This window comes from Dasypus novemcinctus, chromosome 17 (genome assembly GCF_030445035.2).
Source record: "Dasypus novemcinctus isolate mDasNov1 chromosome 17, mDasNov1.1.hap2, whole genome shotgun sequence".
NCBI lineage: Eukaryota > Metazoa > Chordata > Mammalia > Cingulata > Dasypodidae > Dasypus > Dasypus novemcinctus.
Window position 1 is genome coordinate 79,964,618 of NC_080689.1, and position 19,160 is coordinate 79,983,777.

The following is a 19,160-nucleotide window of genomic DNA, read 5'->3' on the forward strand; positions in this document are numbered from 1 at the left end:
GTGGAGAAAAAGATGCCTCAATATACCAAAGGCCCTAATTAAGAGCTGGCTTTTTGATGAGCCCACTACTGGTCTCTGTGCTTCTGCCCTTGGTCCCCTATTATCTGCTTTCCACAAGAGCCTGAGTGACCCCACTGAAACAAATGTCAGATATCCTCCCCTGGCTGAGAACCCCCAGGCTTCCCACCTCACTTGGAACATAAACAAAAATTCTTACAGGGGCTTCCCGGGGTGCCATGACAGGCTTTCTGCTCCCTCCCTGACTCAGCCCCAGCCTCGCCCGCTCCTTGCCTGGCTGTGCCAGGCCTCTGCACTCGCGAGTCCTCCTGCCTAGGATGCTCTGCCCACCAGCCTCTGACATGACTTATGACCTCATCTTCTTCTAGCCTGTGCGCAAATGGCTTTCCTCACCCACTCCATTTAAAACTGCAATATTCCCTCCCATACTTATCACTGTCTGACATCTTACATGTTTTACTTGTTTATTTGTAAATGAGCTCTCTCCCCTCACCCCCACCAGGGAACACTGGCAGACTATTTTTTTTACTACTCCGTTCACTGCTACATCCCTAGTGGCCTAGAATAATGCATGGCATGTAATAGACACTGCGTGAATATTTGCTGAAGGAAAGAAAGAGGGTAATAGCAAGAACAGAAGTAATAAGGAGAAATGTACATTGAACAAGTTAGAGCTAACTAAGTGCTGTAAGTTAGGGTGAGATATCTGGGAAGTTAGGAAAGTAAAAAAAAACATCTGGAGGGACTAGAGGAAAAGGAAGGAAGATGAACTGGTGAAAAGGTAGAAAAGAGGTAGAGAGGATGAAGCTTAAAATCCAAAGGGGGGCAGGGAACAGTTGCAGCCCAGTGGTTGAGTGCCTGCTTCCCACATTTGAGGTCCTGGGTTCAATTCCCAGTACCTCCTGGAAAAAAAACCCAAGGTGGGTAAAGGCTAGGAGTAAGGGGGAAAAGGTAGAGAGGAAAAACAAACAGTCTGTTGCAGGTAAGACACCTCGTGGCACCACCACCACCCAAAGAGTGTTCACAATAAAGCTCAATTCCACAGGCCACTCAATCCCTGAAACGACAGGTGGGAATACCGAAGGGAGGAACCATGAGAGTGTCTCCTGGGGGGGACAGACCCCCTTTTGATTGTGGGTACAAACACATTCTAACAATAGGTACCTGTTGTTGAAGCTGGAGCATCTCCCTTTTGTTTTTGGAGTTGTGCAGCAGGCTGTTTAGATTCTTTCATTACCTCTGATACACTAGAGATTTTTAGTGGACCAGACTGAATCTTGGAAATGAAAAACATGTAACATTTCAGATATAATACTGTTTAAAAAAAAAAAAGTAGCATACAGCAATCTGTAGTATTTCAAAAGCCAGGTCTTTGAGGATTTTAACTTAAAGTCAGCAATGCTTAAGAACATATTTTATTAGCTACACTGAGAAGTCATCCTTACTCAAAAAATACAGTACGATTAGACCATATTTTAGTACTACCAAAGGTTTCTCTTAGATTAACTAATATAGTAGATGATGTTAACCACCCCCCTCCGTTTTTTTTTTCTCCCTATAAAAACCCTAGTGCCCATTTTCAGTTTGAACTGGTTTTGGGACGATTCCCCCAGTTCTTTGCTTATATACTTGCAATAAATCACCTTCTCACCAAGAGATGTGGTGCCAGATTGGAAGGGCCTGTCAATTGGAAATAGCTGTCTGTATGGTAACCATATCTCAAGAAAAATACAACATCAATATTATTTCAGCAAAATCATGTGTAATTTGGATACACTGTTCTTAGAGAAAGGGACTCATACCTGTATATATCAAAATACACAAATGCTTCATGAGATGTCAAACAAAATCTGGGTAACAATATGATTTGGTTCTCAGCTTTCAACATAAAGAAATGCATGTGTGTGACATCTAACATGTGATATCTAACATCATACATTATATATCATTCACTTCTATAAGTATAATCTAATCCTGTTAGATATGTGTAGGCAGAAAATCTTCAACAATTCAACTGCAACTTCCCAATTAGTGGTTGTATAGGGCTAAGGAAGGAATGCTAAGGGGTATGGAGTCTTCCTTTTTGGAGTAATGAAACTGTTCTAAAATTTTGGAGGTACTGAATGTACAACATTGTGATTATACTAAAATCCACTGACTACACACTTTGGATAGATCATATGGGATGTGAATGTATCTCAATAAAACTACTTAATAAATCAAATAATTGTGTAACAATAGCCAGAAATAGCAGCTATGTACAGCAGGGGAAACAGAGCTTGATGAAAATGCTTTAATAATGATTGTAGAGATGAATACACAACTACGTAATTATACCAAATACCACTGACTGTACACTTTGGATAAATTGTATGCCTTATTAATATGTATCAATACACTCAGGTGTATACGCACATAATTCTTCATTTCTTTAAACAAACCAAAAACAAGGTCACATTGTACAAATCACTAGGTACCTTGATTTTCCATTTAGCAATAGCTCATGGATATTCTTCTAGGTCATGCAATTCTTTTTAGTTGCATGATATCCTAACATTTCCTGTTTTGTTTTGTCACTATAAACAAGAACAATAAACAATCTTGTCCATACAAATGAAAAATACCGGAGTGTGATTTCTATAGACAGTTTCCCAGAAGAGGAAGTACTGGGTCAAAGGAGTTATATATTTTTAACAGGTATTACCAGATTCACTTTTCCTTAAGGTTCTAGCAATGCATGCTCGCATCAGAAATGTGTGTGTACTGTATGCATACACATACATGTATACACACATATATATAGCTAGCTATTTATATTACCTATTTCCGGACCCAGATATTCTGTTCCTCTAGTTTGTACTACTTGCCAAGAATTTACTGTTTCATTAAAGTAGGATTATAACTTTAATCCTGGAAATGCAAGTATCCTCTGACTCCCAACTGAACCCCAACTATATTTTTTCAAAATGTTCATGGCAAATCTTGCACATCATTTATTCTTCTGGATGAACTGCAAAATCACCTTGTCTGGTTCCTCACTTCACTCCCTCCAGAAAAACCCATTTGAATTCTTACTAGATTTGAGCATGCAGATGTTTATCATAAGTTATCATTTCTCTCAATTATATGTACACATATTTCTCCCAAAAATATTTATATTTGAGAAAAATGGCATTTTATGACATTAAATTCCATCCAGGAAGATACTATTTGTCTCTATTTATCAAGTGTTATTCCACATCCATCCAGAGGATTTTAGGTTATCTTCTCTCAATATTGTCTATGCCTAAATAACAAAGTTGGCACTAAAGGAGCTACCAACACGTTAAATCCATGTTTCTGAAAGCAACAAACTGTTAACAATGCACAGCAGTAGAATGCTGAGTGAATGGTAAAAATTCAAACACTAACTACTATTGTAATTCAGAGATAAATCTCTTTTGGGAGAAAAAAGGTGAACCTCTAAAGATATGCACAAAGTTAGTTTACTGAAAGATATTCCTGCCAACCAATAAGTATGTAGGTCAAAATTCCGTGACACCGTTTTGTGGTCTAAAAGGAACCATTATTAATTATTATGTGTCTCTGTGCCTGGATCATTCAACATGTATGGTTTGGTGTTCTAAGTCAGAACCAGGCAGCTACAAAGGTGTGAATTGACCCCAGACCCTCAGGCCACAGGGCAGCCAGGGTCACCTCCCCTGAACAGCCCTCTCTATTTAGCCTCACATGTTCCACAATTATTTTCTATGTGGCACATACTAGATGAACACACTTACAGGATTCCATGGGGATAAAAATCCACCTGAACAGATTAATAAGAATTCAATTTAAAGAGAACTGAGAAACATACATCTGGTGTGGTCTCCTGAATTGCACATATAAAATACTTTGTAGATGAAAAAACTTATTAAAATTATTTTGCATGAGAAATTGAAACATTTAAAACTCTTACCGGCTTCTTTGGCAATGGAATATTATAAGGTGCGGAACCAAGAACCATCTCAAATACTTTCTCTGAGTAAGGTATGGTTTTCTCTACACTTTCCCGGAAATGGGAATCCCATTTGGCATACAGGATAGTCCCACCAACACCTCCACCAACAAACAAAAGGCCAGCTCCAACAATTTTGCCAGCAGTCAGCCTAAGTGAAAGAAATAGGAAACATAATTCCATTTCTTGGCTCCCCTAAATCTAAAATTCCCTAGACAAACTGAAGACTTAAAAGAGTTCTACCATCTGATTAACACAGCAGCCAATCATATCACCACAGCTGCACATCACCTTTCCCTGATGTGCTTTTTTAAATTTTTTTCCCTGATGTGTTTTTTTAACATGTCTGCAATAGAAAAACATTTATTTATGTATAACAAAAATTTAAAAAAAAAAATCAAACGGTACTATCTAGGACAGAAAGAATGAAGCAATTCATCTTTTAATGCTTAGAACGAGATATTCACAATCATGAGATTTCCTCTGAACCCAAAAAGAACTATCACTAACTTTTAAAGCTCCTCTCCCATAATAAATAGTTATAAAAATACAAAATAATCCCTTTACAAAAATATGATAATAATATACCAAATAGAGCTAACATTTTTAAGACACATTATGCTGAAATCCAGATACAAATCTATTTGCTACAGAATGAAACACAGCACATGAAATGGATTCTGCTTTGAGTACTATCCAAGTATGAAAGAAACAAAATGAGCATTACAACAAATTCTTCACCTACAAATAACAGTCTAGAAGGTACTCCAAGATATTATAGAAAAGCTTCATTATACGTACCCATCAAAGAACAGAAGCTAGCTCTTCCCATACTCAAGGAAACCACATACTCATACACTTACACACATACACACCTAGCAGCCTTGTTACAAGGAGACATACTACATACCCAGAACTGCCTGAAGTTGAGTATCTACGGCATGGTCGCAAGGAACGGAGAACAAACTTCCCACAGAGACAATTCTAAAGAAAGAGAAAACATCACAATCAATACATTTAAAGGAAACTGGGGAGCTCTGGGGGCTGGTAACTCAGAAATAAAATCTTTTTGTTAATCAAATCAATTTTACTGATACATATTCATTAGGCATACAATTCATCCAAAGTGTACAATCAGTGATATCTGGTATATCACATAGTTGTGCATTCATCACATCAATCATTATTAGAGCATTTTCTTTATTTCATGAATAATAGTAATAATGAAAAAACAGACAAAGTTATTCACCTCTCAGTCTATTTCCCTTACTGTACAAAACTGCTATTTCTGGCTATTCTGGCACAATTATTTATTTACTAAGCAGTTTTATTGAGATATATTCATATACCACACTATCTAACCAAAGTATATAATCAATGGCTTTTAGTATAATCACAATGTTGTATGTTCATCACCTGAAAAAATTCTAGAACAATTTCATTACTCCAAAAAACTTCCACACACCTTAACATTCCTTCCCCAGCCCTACATAACCAACAATCTAATTTCATCTTTGTACATTGATTTATATTTACATTTTATATAAATAGAATCATATAACATGTAATACTTTGTATCTGGTTTCTTTCACTTAGCATAATGTTGATACTAATATTTTGTACAATTAACATACATTTATTCAGCTTCAAAGAAAAAGTCTTACATATGCAATTTTATCCATATTCATATTTCACATGCAGTTTTACTATGGTCCTCAGTTCCATGTTAGTAATATACGTGTTGTAGTAATATACATGACCTTAGACTTTCCCCTTAAACCACTTTCATACCCACATAATAGTACTGCTAGTTACAAATTATTTTAGGCTTTCACCTCCTTCCCCCCAAAGATTAACAGACATCCCTTTTACCAAATCTGTACTAGTTAACCCTCAGCTTTCTATTATCTAGTCATTTTATTTTCTTTGACCCATATTCAAGTTAGTAACTCGATGAAATTACACAATTTATTTAGTTCATAGTAGTGCAATCATACAGTGTATGTCCTTTTTTGTCTGGCTTGCTTCATTCCACATAACATCGTTCAGGTTCATCCTTGTCATACGCTTTACAACTTCGTTTCTTCTTACAGCTACATAATATTGCATGGTGATAATACACCAGTTTGTCTATCCATTCATCAGTTGATGTACATAACATCTGGGATTTCCCCAACTTTCAGCAATCGTGAATAATGCCACTATGAACGTCGGTGTGCAGATATCTATTTGGGTTACTGCTCTTAAATTCTTCTATGTATATACCCAGTAATGGTATTGCTGGGTCACATGGCAAATCTATATTCAACTTCTTTAAGAACTGCCAAACAGTCCTCCACAGTGGCTGTACCATTCTGCATTCCCACCAACAGTAAATAAGTGTTCCTATCTCTCCACATTCTCTCCAACACTCGTAGTTCTCTGTCTTTTTAATAGTGGCCATTCTGATAGGTGTGAAATGATATTTCACTGTAGATTTGATTTGTATTTCCCTAATCATTAGAGATGTTGAACATTTTTCGTGCTTTTTTTTTTTTTGCCATTTGTATTAATGTTTATTCAAGTCTTCTGCACATTTTAAAATCAGATCATGTCTTTTTCTGGCTGAGTTGTAGCATCTCTTTATATATTATGGATATTAAACCCTTATCAGTCATGTGATTTCCAAATATTTTCTCCCATTGAATTGGCTGCCTTTCACCCTTTTGACAGAGTCCTGTGAGGTGCAATAGTGTTTAATTTTGAGGAGGTCCCATTTAACTATTTTTTCCTTTTGTTTCATGTGCTTTGGGTGTAAGGTCCAAGAAACCACCACCTACCACAAGATCTTTGAGATGTTGTTTTTTTTTTAATATTTATTTATTTATTTTTTAATTACATTAAAAAAAATATATGAGGTCCCATTCAACCCCACCGCCCCCGCCCCCCACTCCCCCCACAGCAATACTCTCTCCCATCATCGTGATACATCCATTGCACCTGGTAAGTTCATCTCTGAGCATCACTGCACCCCATAGTCAATGGTCCACATCATAGCCCAGACTCTCTCACGTTCCATCCAGTGGGCCCTGGGGGGATCTACAGTGTCCCGTAATTGTCCGTGAAGCACTATCCAGGACAACTCCGCGTCCCGAAAACGCCTCCACATCTCATCTCTTCCTCCCGTTCCCCACACCCAGCAGCCCCCATAGCTGCCGTTCCCACACCCATTCCACATTTTCTCTGTGGACATTGGATTGGTTGTGTCCATTGCACACCTATGTCAAGTGAGGGCTTAGATTGCACATGGGTACTGGATGCACTCTTCCCGCTTCTAGTTGTAGACACTCTAGGCTCCATGTTGTGGTGGTTGACCTTCTTCAACTCCATGTTAGCTGAGTGGAGTAAGTCCAATAAGTCAAAGTGTAGGAGCTGAAGTCTGTTGAGGCTCTGGGCCTGGATGTCATATTATCAGTCCAGAGATTCAAATCCCCTACATATATCTTAAACCCAGCACCAACTACAATTCCAATAAAGTAGCATGCAAGTCTTGTGAAAAGAGATCCCCTCTGAGTCCATTTCCATCACGCAGAAACACCAGCTCCAAAGAAGGGCCATCTGTCATGGCAGTGAACCCCTTCTGCCATGACCATAGAACCCGTGGGTCTCTTTATCCCTCAAAAGGACCAATACCTGGGGTTGTATCTACCTTATCTGTCTCTTAGACTCTGTTCAGTTGTACATAGGGGTATTCCTTCTGACAACCTCCAGACTCTTTTTTAGAGACTCACAGCCTTATAATCTCATTTCTCCTTTCCATTTCCCCCTTACATTAGGTCAAACCGCTTCCCGAAGTCATGTTATTATATGTAGACAGGTATATTCTGCTGTTCCGCATTGAATCTTTAATTCAAGGTCATTTTCTAGTTGCTTCTTCAGCTGGTATGTGGTAGTGATCCCTCGGTGCCAGGGAGGCTCATCCCCGGGCGTCGTGTCCCACGCTGGGGGGAATGCATCACATCTACACGCTGAGTTTGGCTGTGAGAGTGGCCACATTTGAGTAACATGAAGGCTGTCAGGAGGAAACCCCCAGGCACAATGCTACTCTAGGCCTTGTTCTTATTGCAGGTGCATAGGCTCTGAGATGTTTCCCTACATTTTCTTCTAGGAATTTTATGGTCCTGGCTTTTACATTTAGGTCTTTGATCCATTTTGAGTTAATTCTTGTATAAGGAGTGAAATACGGGTCCTCTTCCCTACTTTTGGTTATAGATAGCCAGTTCTCCCAGGATCAATTGTTGAAGAGACTGTTTTGTCCTAGAAGGTTTGTCAAAAACCAGTTGACCTTACAGGTGAGGATTTATTTCTGGATTCTCAGTTCTACTCTACTGATTGATGTGTTTATCTTTATGCCAGTTCTATGATGTTTTGACCCCTAAAGCTTTGTAATATGTTTCAAAGTCAGGCAGTGAAACTCCTCCCACGTCACTCTTCTTTTTCAGAATACTTTTCGCTATTTGGGTGCACTTTCCCTTCCAAATGAATGTGGTAATTTCCTTTTCTGTTTCTGTAAAGTAGGCTGTTGGAATCTACATTGGTACTGCACTGAATACATCAGTTTGAGTAGGACTGACATCTTCACAATATTTAGTCTTCCAATCCATGAACACGGAATGTCTTTCAACTTGTTTAGGTCTTCACTGAAATCTTTCAGCACTGTTTTGTAGTTTTCTGCATACAGGTCCTGTACTTCTTTGCTTAAATTGATTCCTAGCTATTTGAGTCTTCTTGTTGCTATTGTAAATGGAATTTTTCCTGATTTCCTCCTCAGATTGTTCAGTCTAGTGTACAAAAACATTATTGATTTTTGCATGTTGATCTTGTATCCTGCCACTTTGCTGACTCATTTATTAGCTCAAGTAGCTTTTGTCACAGACGTTTCAGAATTTTCTAAATGTAGGATCATGTCTATACCAATAATGATAGTTTTGCTTCCTTAATTTTCAATTTGGGTCTTTAATTTTTTTATTGCCTAATTGCTCTAGCTAGAACTTCTATTACAATGTCGATTAACAACAGTGAGAATGGGCATCCTTGTCTTTTTCCAATGTTAGAAAGAGAAAGCTTTCAAGCTTTCCCCACTGAGTACATGGTTGGCTGTGGGTTTTACATACATACCTTTTATCATATTGAGAATTTTTCATTCTGTTCCTATCTTTCAAAGTGTTTTTATCAAGAAAGGATGCTGGATTTTTATCAAATGCCTTTTCTGCACTGACTGAGATGAACATGTGGTTTCTTCTTTCAATTTTTTAATGTGGTGTATTATGCTGGTTGATTTTCTTGTGTTGAACCAGGCTTGCATACTAGGAATAAATCCCATTTGGTAATGATGTATGCTATCGGATTCAATTTGCAAGTATTTCATTGAGAATTTTTATATCTATACTCATCAGAGGACTGGTTTGTAATTTTCTTTTCTTGTAGTCTCTTTATCTGGCTTTGGTATTAGGGTGCTATTGGATTCATGAAACACATTGGTAATTTTTTTTCTTTTTCAATTTTTGTGAAGAGTTTAAACAGGATTGGCGTTAATTGTTTTCAAAATGCTTGGTTGAATTCATCTATGAAGCTATCTGGTCCTGGACTTTTCTTTGTTGGGAGACTTTTGATCTGATTCAATCTCTTTAAATGCCATTAGTCTGTTAAGTTCTTATATATCTTGTAGCATCAGTATAGACTGTGCATTTTTAGGAATTTGTCCATTTCATCTAGGTTGTCTAGTTTATTGGTATACAGTTTCTCATAATATCCTCTTATGATTCTTTTTATTTCTGTGGGGTCAGTGGTAACTTCTCTCCTTTTATTTCTGATTGTATTTATTTTGCATTTTCTCTCTTTTTTTCTGTTAGTCTATCTATGGGTTTGCCAATTTTATTGAACCTCTCAAAGAACCAGCTTTTGATTTTGTTGATTTTCTCTATTGCTTTTTTTAATCTCAATCTCATTTATTTCTGCTTTAATCTTTATTATTTCTTTCCTTCTGCTTGCTTTGGGATTGGTTTGATGATCTTTTTCTAGTTTCTCCAGTTGTTCACTTAGGTCTTTGATGTTAGCTCTTTCTTCTTTTTAAATACCTGTGTTTAGGGCTATAAATTTTCCTCTCAAGACTGCCTTTGCTGTATCCCATAAGTTTTAAGTTGTGCTCTTGTTTTAATTCATCTCAATATATTTACTGATTTCACTTGCAATTTCTCCTTTGACCCACTAATTATTTAGGCATGTGTCGGTTAGCCTCCACACATTTGCAAATTTACCTCTTTCCTATTACTGATTTCCATTTCAATTCCATTATAATCTTAAAAAGTGCTATGAATAATTTCAATCTTTTTTTTTAAAGATTTATTTATTGATTTATTCCCCCACCCCCACCCCGGTTGTCTGTTCTCTGTGTCTATTTGCTGTGTCTTGTTTCTTTGTCTGCTTCAGTTGTCGTCAGCAGCACGGGAAGCATGGGCGGCGCCATTCCTGGGCAGGCTGCACTTTCTTTTGCGCTGGGCGGCTCTCCTTACAGGGTGCACTCCTTGCGCGTGGGGCTCCCCTATATGGGGGACACACCTGCGTGGCATGGCACTCCTTGCGTGCGTCAGCACTGCACATGGGCCAGCTCCACATGGGTCAAGGAGGCCCGGGGTTTGAACTGCGGACCTCCCATGTGGTAGACGGACGCCCTAACCACTGGGCCAAGTCCGTTTCCCAATTTCAATCTTTTGATACTTATTGAGAGGTGCCTGTACCCTAACATGTGGTTTATCCTGGAGAAAGATCCCTGGGCCCTTGAGAAAAATGTATAATCCGCTGAGTTTGGGTGCAACATTCTGTTAGGTCTAGCTCATTTATCATATTGTTCAAGTTCTCTGTTTCGTTGTTGCTTTTATGTCTACCTGTTTTATCATATGATGTGAGTGGTTTGTTGAATTCTCCAGCTATTATTGTAGAGATGTCTTCCTCCCTTCAGTTTTCCTAGAGTTTGTGTCATAAATTTGGGGCACCATAGTTAGGTGCACAGATACGTACTTCTTCCACCATCTTATTATTTGGTTTTCATACATCATACCTTTTTTGGTTACCTGTATCTTTTGGTTGCCCTTTCTGCTATTTTTTATTCCATACTCTCCTCCAAGTCTCTCTCTCCTGTCTTTTTCTTTCAGGCTCTAAGGATTCCTTTAATATTTCCTATACAGGTGGATTGTTTTTTATGAACTCTCTTAGTTTCTGTTTGTTTTTGAATATTTTAAACTCACCTTCATTTCTGAAAGACAATTGTGCTGGATAAAGAATTCTTGGCTGGCAGTTTTTCTCTTTCAGTATCATACCACTGTCTTCTTGCCTCCAGTTTCTGATGAGATATCCACACACTAAATCTTACTGGGTGCCCCTTGTATGCAATGGTTTGCTTCTCCCTTGCTTCCTTCAGAATTTTATCTTTATCTTTGATGTTTGATATTGAGTAGTATGTATCTTGAAATACATCTATTCACATTTATTCTGATTGGGGCAAACTGTACTTCTAGGCCATGTAAGTTCATTCCTTTTGTGAAAGTTGGGAAATTTTCTGCTGTTATTTCCTCTAATACTCTTTCTGCCACCTTTCCAGTCTCTTCTTCAGGAACTCCCGTGACATGGATGTTGTTGCATTTCGTGTTATCATTCAACTCTCTGAGCCCCCCTGCTCTATTTTTTTCTCATCAATTTCAGGTGTTCTATCTTCTGTATGACTCATTCTTTCTTCTATCATTTCAAGTCTGCTATTGTATGCCTCTAATCTGTTTTTTATTTCATCTATTGTGTCTTTCATTCCCATAAGCTGTTATCCTTACATTTAGATTTTCAAATTCTTCTTTGTGTTGGCTTAGTATATTCTTGATTTCCTTTATCTCTTTAGTCATATTGTCTTTCAACTCACTAATTTGATTTTGGAAATTTGTGTGCATCTCATTGTTTGCCTCAAATCCTGTGTCTTTTCTGGGGCTTTGATATATTCCTTTTCCTGGGCCATTTCTTTCATTTTTCTTAGTATGGCTCATAATTTTTTGCTGATGTCTAGGCATCTGATTAGAGTGGTGAATTTACTCAGATGCTTGATTTCTTTCTCTTTTGTAGGGTTTTAGTGGTGAGAGGCTGAGTGTTTCTGCTGTTCTTTGATTCTTGGTTCAACCTGTTCTAGATCTTTAGGAATACCCGTTAGTTGCTCAAACCTGGGTCCTAGGCCCAATAATGGACTGCAGACCCGCTTCCTAGGGCCTGAGGAAAGAGCCATAAAGGCCAGAAAAAGGCTCTCTTACTATTTACTTTAATTTCCTTAAGTGTAATTCTTTGGTCTGCCAACAGATTCTTTGGCTGCCTTCTCAGTTCGATGACTGGTCAGAGTGTATCTGCTGCAACAAGTACCAGATCAGTACTAGGGAGGCTCCTGCCTGGAGGCCAAGAGCCTTATCACTCAAATTTTTCTCAGAGGCAGTTCTCCAACCTTTGCTGGCAGACCTTTCTCCTTTTCCGAGTAGGAAATAATTCCACTCCCCTCTGCGTCCCCAACAACCAGTCCCAATTAGTAGAGAGGGAGATTGAGAGGTCAGTTCTCTTCAGACCCTTGCCAGCTCCCATGCCAAACAATGGAGTGGCCCCACCTGGCCTGGAAGGGCTCGTGGGATACAGCAGATCAAACTTCTGGGTGAATAGCTGAGTCAGCCTGAGGCTGTGTCCCTCTCTCCCCCCTTTCCTGGGGAAGTGGATCCCTGGGGCCCTCTTTGTCTGTAGCCATCAACCCCAAGGCCTCGGAAATTCAAAAATATCTACAGTGTGGGAGAGGATGATGGTTTTGCAGCTGTGGCTTTTAATGCAGTTTTGTCATTGCAATTCTTTTCCTTTGCTCCTCTCTCCTCTGGACGGTGTCCAGCCTTCCCATGTTGTCCTAAACCCTAGAAGATGTTTCACAGGCTGTTTCTGCCTGTCTTCTAGCTATTTTTCTGGGAGAGGAGATAGTCCTGTGTCTTTCTAGTCTGCCATCCTCCTAAAAGTGTCCTAATACTTTTACTTATTTAATTTTTTAAAGGAAATACTGGGGATTGAACCCAGGACCTAGTACATGCAAAGCAGGTGCTCAATCACTAAGCTACACCACTCCACAGAAATAATACTTTTACTACAAACGTCTTAAGCAAAAATTACTTTCAGAAATTTACTGTGAAATATTTATACTCTTAAAACATACAGACAGTAAGCTGCTTCCTGGACCCCAAGGTTCATATAATACTAATTTTACAATTTTAAAAAAAGATTAGACTATCAATTGGGTATATTATTTACTTCTTGGACACAATTGGGATTTGCCATATGACTTTTTTTTTTTTTTTTAATTTCTCTTCCTTTTCCCCCCTCCCAGTTGTCTGCTCTCTGTGTTCATTCGCTGTGTTCTTCTGTGACTGCTTCTATCCTTACCAGCAGCACCAGGAATTTGTGTTTCTTTCTGTTGTGTCATCTTGCTGCATCAGCTCTCCGTGTGTGCGGCACCATTCTTGGGCAGGTTGCAGTTTCTTTCGTGCTGGGCAGCTCTCCTTACAGGGCACACTCCTTGGCGTGGGGCTTCCCTACGCAGGGGACACCCCTGCGTGGCAGGGCACTCCTTGCGTGCATCAGCACTGCACATGGGCCAGCTCCACACGGGTCAGGGAGGCCCGGGGTTTGAACTGCGGACCTTCCATGTGGTAGGAGGATGCCCTATCCATTAGGCCAAGTTCGCTTCCCTGATTTCTTGATTGGCAAATAAAAATGGAACAGCATAAAATATCTATTTTTGCTTTGTAAACTTAATTCAGACATCTGAAAAATCACAGCCTAACTAAAATAACTGCATTAAAGGATACATAGGAATCCAATCGGGAGAGCCATAAAATTTGACTTTATTTATCCATAAAATCAAGTTTCCCATCTCCAAACTATGTACCTTGTCAATTCCTAGAAGGACTTATCTAATAAAAGTCAATTCTTGTTTCATCTTCTTGTATCATTAAACTAAAAGCCAACAGTGCTTTAAAGAAAAAAAATTTTAACTCATGCGATAAATGCGCAAATATTCTTATCTCCACATAACTGATCTATTTTTACACAAAAGCAAATGATCTGGGACATGCTATGATATTTGTTTCAATCAACCTAAAGTATCTAAATCTGAATGTTTCTTAACATTTTGTGGACCTATTAAAGCAAAGAAATGAGTCTAAATACTACTGGGGGAAGGTGATTTTTGTTTTTTGGGGGGGTTTGTGGCAGTTTGATATTACTTATGAATTCTAAAAAGAGATATTAATTATGTTTGTAAACTGGTCTGTTCCTCTGAGCATGAAACCCTCTGACTGAATTCAAAGGCTTTACGTTTACTTGGTTAAATCAAGATTAGGGTTTTGATTTGGCCGCATAATTAGGACATGCAGAGTTGAGTCCCTGCCCCCTTGGTAGGCTATATAAATGGACACTCAATCAAGAAGGCAGAAGATACATACAGGAATACAGAGATCTCCACAGATGCAAGAGAAGAGAACTTTGTCAACTTTGATCCTGTGTCCCAGGAAGAGAGACAAGTCATTTGCCTGACAGTCAATAGTTGAAGAGAACAGCAGCTGAACCCTATGCCAGCCTACAGCTGAGATACACATAAGAAGCTGGGCTCATGGAGCCTTAAGAGGAAAGAGGAAGGCTGAACCCTCGTGGATGTTAACCCACCGTCTTGCTTCAATATGTGGCAACAGAGCTAGGTGAGGAAGTAACCTTGAGCTGGGCTCTTTAAAGTTTCTAATAAAAATAAATACCCTTTATAAAAGCCAATAGATTTCTGGTACTTTGTATCAGCACTCCTTTTGGCTAATACAGGGATTTTTTGGAGTTACTTGCTTTTAATTTATTTAAGTTTTTTAGTTTGTTGCTCTGCCTCAAGCCTAAAATCTTACCACTCTTCCTTCTTTCCTTAGTTGTCCAATCACGTTTTTGCTAATATATTTTTTATTGTGGTAAATACATAGTATTTGCCATCTGAACCATTTTTTAAAAAAGATGCATTATTATTTTTTAATTTATTTCTCTCCCCTTTCCCGCCCTTGTCTGCTGTCTGTGTCCATTTGCTGTGTGTTTTTCTGTGTCCGCTTGTATTCTTTGTCAGCAGCACCGGGAATCTGTGTCTCTTTGTTGCATCATCTTGCTGTGTCAGCTCTCCGTATATGTATTGCCACTCCTGGGCAGGCTTCACTTTTTTCGCACAGGGCGGCTCTCCTTACGGGGCACACTCCTTGCACATGGTGCTCCCTACACGGAGGACACCCCTGCATGGCACAGCACTCCTTGTGCGTATCAGCACTGTGTGTGGGCCAGTTTTACCACACCAGTCAGAAGGCCCTGGGTTTGAACCCTGGACCTCCCATGTGATAAGTGAATGTCCTATCAGTTGAGCCAAATCCGATTCCCATGAACCATTTTTAAGTATACAAATCAGTGGCATTAATTATACTCACAAGGTTACGCAATCATCACCATTATCTTTTTTGAAAAAATTTCAAACAGAAAATTTGTACCCATTAAGCGATAATCCACCCTCCCATTACTCCCTCTCCCTGGTAAACTCTAATCTATTTTATGTCATTTTATTTATGTGGTAAAATATATATAATGTAAAAATCTACCATTTTAAATGTACAATTCAGTGGCACTAAGTACATTCACAACATAGTTCAACTATCACCACTATCTATTTCCAGAACTTTTCATACCCCTAACAGAAACTCTGTACCCATTAAGCAGTAACTCCCTACTCCACTCCTCCCCTCAACCCTTCACCCCAGCTCTTGGTGAACTCTAACCTACTTTGCTTACTCTAGATACTTCATGTAAGTGAAATCATACAATATTTTTCCTTTTGTGTATGGCTTTTCACTTAGGATAATGTTTCAAAGGTTCATCCATGCAGTAACATGTATCAGAACTTCATTCCTTTTTATGACTTAGTAATGTATTGTATGTAAATTCCACATTTTGTTTATCCATTCATCTGTCAATGAACATTTGGATGTTCCCCCTTTTACCGATTATGAATAATGCTGCTAAGAATTTTGTCATAGAAGTATTGTTTGAGTCCATTTTCAATTCTTTTGAGTATACACCTAAGAGTAGAATTGTTGGGTCATTTGGCAATTCTATATTTAACTTATTGAGGAGCTGCCAAACTGTTTTCCACAGCAGTTACACCAATTTACATTCTCACCAGCAGTGTACAAGGGTTCAAAATTTTCCACATCCTTGTCTACACTTGTTATGTTTTTAATAATAGCCATCCTAGCATGTGTATAATTGTGGTTTTGATTTCATTATACTAATAACTAAAGAAGATGCTGAACATCTTTTATGTGCTTGTTGGCCACTTGCATATTTTCTTTTTGGAGAGTTATCTACTTAAGTCCTTTGCCCATTTTTTAATTGGGTCATTTATTTTTTGTTGTTAAGTTTTAAGAGTTCTTTAAATATTCTGGATAATACTAGATGCTTACCAGATAAATGATTTGCAAATATTTTCTCGCATCCTGCAGACTGTCTTTTTATTTTCTTAATACGTCCTTTAAAACACAAAAGTTTTTAATTTTGATGAAGTCTAATTTACCTTTCTTGCCTGACTTTTTGGTGTTGCATTTAAGAAACCAGTGACAATCCAAAAGAAGACTTGCCCTTATGTGTTCTTCAAAGAGTTTTATAGTTTTAGCTTTTAAATTTAGGTCTTAAATCCATTTTTGGTTAGTTTTGTATATGGTATTAAGAGTCCAATGTCATGCTTTTGCATGTGGATATCCCATATTCCCAGTATCTTCTTTTTTGGGGGGCAGGTACCAGGGACTGGGGACTGAACCTGGGACCTCGTATATGGCAAGCCAGCACTCAACCACTGAGTCACATCAGCTTTCCTGAGTTAGATTTTTCGTTAGTTTTGCTTGTGGGGCTTTTAGGAGGCTGAAGCCTTAAGCTGGAATCCTAGGGAGTAAACTCACAGAGGAAACAGAAGCAAGCCTGGGAGAGAGAACCCTGAGCCCAGGAAGAAGCAAGCCCTGGGAAGAAAGGAACCCTGAATGCAGAGAGAAGCAAGACCCTGAAAGAGAGGAACCCAAGAAGCCTGAAAAGACATTGGCATCCATCTTGCTCCGACACGTGAAAACAGACTTTGATGAGGGAAGTAACTTATGCTTTATGGCCTGGTATCTGTACACACCTACCTCAAATAAATATCCTTTATAAAAACCAACCAGCTTCTGGTATTTTGCATCAGCACCCCTTTGGCTGACTAAAGAAGTTTGATATTATTGATGAATTCCAAAAAGAAATACTGGATTATGTTTGCAAACTGATCTTTTCCTTTGGGCATATTAGATTATATTGGATTCAGAAGTTTACTTGTAAATTACGTAAACCTCTTGTGCCAGTAGGGCATTGAGTCCCCACCCTTTGGTGGGTGGGGTCTCACAGATAAAAGGCATGGCAAAGGATAGAGTTAGGGGTTTCTGATGTTGGAGTTTTGATGCTGAAGACATAAGCTGGATTCCTGCAAATAAACTCACAGAGGAAAGAGAAGCCAGCCCCAGGAAGGGAAGAAGCCAGGAAGCCTGGACCCTCACAGACATCAGCAGCCATCTTGCTCCAACAAGTGAAAATATACTTTGGTGAGGGAAATAACTTAAGCTGGTATCTGTAAGCTCCTACCCCAAATAAATACCTTGATAAAAACCAACCAATTTCTGGTATTTTGCATCAGCACCGCTTTGGCTGACTAATACACTGACTAATACAACCTCCTTTCTATTTCTGCTGAACACTTGCATGTAAGGCTGTAGGGAATGCAAGGATGATGGGTCCAGACAAAGAATAAGGTAGATACCATGAGAAGTTTGGTTACATTCCCTAATGGAGATTAAGAAAATTTCACAGATCGCATTCATGCTTTCATTTAAGCAGGCCACAGGTGTTCAGTGAGCACCTTCTTGAAGCCAGTTACTATTCCAGGTACTTGACATACAGCAGTAAACAAGATAGACACAGTCCTTTTGTGGATCTTATAATATAATGGGGGAAACACACAACAAATACACACTGTAAAGTCAGGTATTGGTAAGACCTACAAAGTAAAAGAAAGTAAGGTAAGGATAGAAAGATAGAAGAAGGAGAGAGTGGTCATAAGTCTGTTTTAGAAATAATGCTTGGGAAAGCCTCTCTGAGGAGGTAACAGTTGAGAAAATACCTGAATAAAGACAGCAAGCTAAGCAAAGAAGCCTTCCCAGTAAAAGAAACAACAAATGAAAAGGTAATTAGGTATGTGCTGGAGATTTTAGATGAGGTAGAGCAGAAAAATAATATGAACACAAGGATCCATATCATGAAGGGCCTGGTGGGGGTGTTAAGGAGTTAAGAATTTATTCTGAATGTTGATGGGATGTCACCAAAGGGCATGGCATGATCTGTATGCTTTTCAAAATCTTTTTCTAACCTCTATGTAATAAACTAACTCTAGAGAACAAAAGAAAAAGCAAGAAGACATTTAAAAAGATGGGGTTTGATGGGATGGAAAGGATTCTGTCAAGTGAAATATTCCGGATAAAGCTGACAAATTAAAACAAGAATTCAGAAATTTGAGTATAAAGCACAAAAGAGAAAGGTAGAGAGTCAGCTGACTAGGGATTAAAGTTCTGAGAGGTGATATAATTCCAAGTATTAGAGTATTTAAAGAGAAGCAGTGAGAAGAGAGTACTCTGGGGGTACAAGGAGAATCAGACTCAAATAAGGAAATACAGAGGAAAAAGGTAACTAGGACCCAAGGTATTGTGCAAGAGAAGCCAAGAGTTTCACAAAACAATATCAAATGCTGCAGAATGACTAAGGAGATGGTAAGAATAAATCAATGCATTTTACAAGATAAGATTTTGAGGAAGGACAGAAGTTTTGACTGAGAGCTAGAAAAGGTATCATTTCTTAGCATAGAGTCTTATTCACTTTTCTTATTTCCTAATTGGGATCCCAGTAAGCAGAAAACATTTTGATAAATGGAAAGGAAAAGTAATTTTGGAGTCTTGCAGAGGGGCTAGATCAA

At 38.6% G+C, this 19,160-nt stretch overlaps 1 protein-coding gene across 1 annotated transcript in view; it reads right to left on the minus strand.

Moving 5' to 3' along the window:
- Nucleotides 1–19,160, minus strand: part of IMMT (inner membrane mitochondrial protein) — a 43,710-nt gene that overhangs the window by 22,684 nt on the left and 1,866 nt on the right. Inside the window, exons 2-4 of the mRNA XM_071208951.1 lie at nt 4,923–4,996; nt 3,974–4,163; nt 1,183–1,294 (exon numbers count right to left, since the gene is read on the minus strand). Coding sequence (XP_071065052.1) covers nt 1,183–1,294; nt 3,974–4,163; nt 4,923–4,996 — 376 coding nt within the window. The remainder of the gene's footprint in view (nt 1–1,182; nt 1,295–3,973; nt 4,164–4,922; nt 4,997–19,160) is intronic.